General features: G+C 32.0%; 1 protein-coding gene across 1 annotated transcript in view; it reads right to left on the reverse strand.

Moving 5' to 3' along the window:
• The window catches only part of SCLT1 (sodium channel and clathrin linker 1), a 214,721-nt gene that overhangs the window by 87,504 nt on the left and 125,309 nt on the right, over window positions 1-1,908 (reverse strand). Inside the window, exon 11 of the mRNA XM_012643284.1 lies at window positions 1,478-1,549. Coding sequence (XP_012498738.1) covers window positions 1,478-1,549 — 72 coding nt within the window. The remainder of the gene's footprint in view (window positions 1-1,477; window positions 1,550-1,908) is intronic.

Genomic DNA, 1,908 nt, shown 5'->3' on the forward strand with positions numbered 1-1,908 from the left:
TATTTCAAATACTTTTCAGTTAGTATAGTTTTTCCTATAGAATCAATATGACATAAGATAATATTTCATATCTTTAGAAAAATCACTTAGCTATGAAGTAGAACTGTTTTAATATTAATATAAAGCATAAACTTTTTTTGTAATAAACTGAAATTGTCATTTTTTTTTTACTGTAAAGTGAATTTAATATATAGGTCTGGTTGTTACACAGCTAACAACTATTTGAAAAATCCCTGCAGGTCTTAGCCAGTCGTTGTTCCTTTGAGAAAACAGAAAGAACAAATGTTCTTGCCCTTGCAGAGTTTACAATTGGTTAAATGATCTTGGACTGGGGTAGGACCCTGTTACTCTTCTTCTTCCAAAAAGACATGAATCTTTTGAAAGCTAATCAGCCCATGAAAGCAAAATAATAGGGTGATAGAAAAGGAGCAAAACTGTATAACAACAATTACACAGGACTAATTTGCCACGCTGCATCCCATTAATTTTACTAAATGTTCCTACATCATTAAAAAAAAGTGACATTAAATAAACACATAAAAAATAACACTGTTATTTGTTCTACTACATTCGGGACCTATACATAATTATAAAGGTCCCATGACATACACTACAGAGCTTGTAGAATGTGGAAAAGATGTAATCCTTCTTTCAAAGTGTTTAAATATCATTTGGTTAATAAACATTTATTTATACTGTGCAAAACACAGTACTAGGCAATGGAGAAAATAAAGGAAGGCATAAGATTCTTCTACTTTGAGATGCTTACTATCTAATTGGAGAAATAAGATTTTCATGATTGTGTGTGTATATGCTCAACATACACTGATGCATAATATTTATTACAAGACATAATTCATGGCTAAACTTTACAATAGAGATTAAAAGTAATATAAGAGCACAGAAAAAATGACAGTTTGTGAAATTGTAAATATTTTCTCAATTCTTAGAAATTCTTGTACTTTTATTTTCCTGCAAGCAAGGTTATTAAATTTCATTACATTAAATCTTCAGGTTATATTTCTATTTCTAATCCCCTCTCTAGTCACACAAGTACACTTTTCCTCTGTCCTCTTTGCCTATTCATCCTTCAGTACTCTTTCTTTAGGAAGCTTTCCTGTGTTTCTTCCTTCCCATTGTGATACATACTTTCTCTCTTTCGCCCTGCTCTCCAAGATGAACTCAGCATATGGTAGGAGTTGAAGTGGGATGCTTCAAATAGCACCCTGTATGTTCTCTGTCAAAGACAGGTGATCACAGTAAAGTGTGACAAATGCCATCTATCTTTCCTGCTAGACCCTAAGCTACAAGACAGTAGAAAACACATCCATCTGTATTTTCACTGTTTTCCTAGCACTGAACCTAGGTCCTGATTTACCAAGTATCTTGTGAATGCATGAATATCCAATAATATATATCTTAACCTTCAAAATAAGTAATACTTGGACAAAAATATTAATATAGTCCTCTGACATACCATTTGAAGGGCTGAAAGTTCTTCTGATAATCGAGAAATCTGTATATTATATTGCTTTTTTGTGCTTGTGATCTGTAAATTAAGACATTTAGACATTATTTAGGTGTAGAATAAAATGATGAACATCTGATAAAAATATTTAGGATAACAATTTTGATAAAAATAAAATCATAACTTTTAGGGCATAAAAGATAAATAACACAATTTATTAAAGAGCCAAGAATTTGTCATGAGAGTGGAAGGAGAGCAAATAGGATGATATTTTTAAAGGGGCAGTTGTCCAACTTTTTGTTCTCAGGATCCTTTTACATTATAAAAATAAAGAGCTTTTATTTATAATGAGTTCTATCAATTTTTATCATATTAGAAATGAAAACTGGGCCGGGCGCGGTGGCTCACGCCTGTAATCCTAGCACTCTGGGAGGCCGAGG

The sequence above is a fragment of the Propithecus coquereli genome, unplaced genomic scaffold, assembly GCF_000956105.1.
Source record: "Propithecus coquereli isolate 6110/MARCELLA unplaced genomic scaffold, Pcoq_1.0 Scaffold195, whole genome shotgun sequence".
NCBI lineage: Eukaryota > Metazoa > Chordata > Mammalia > Primates > Indriidae > Propithecus > Propithecus coquereli.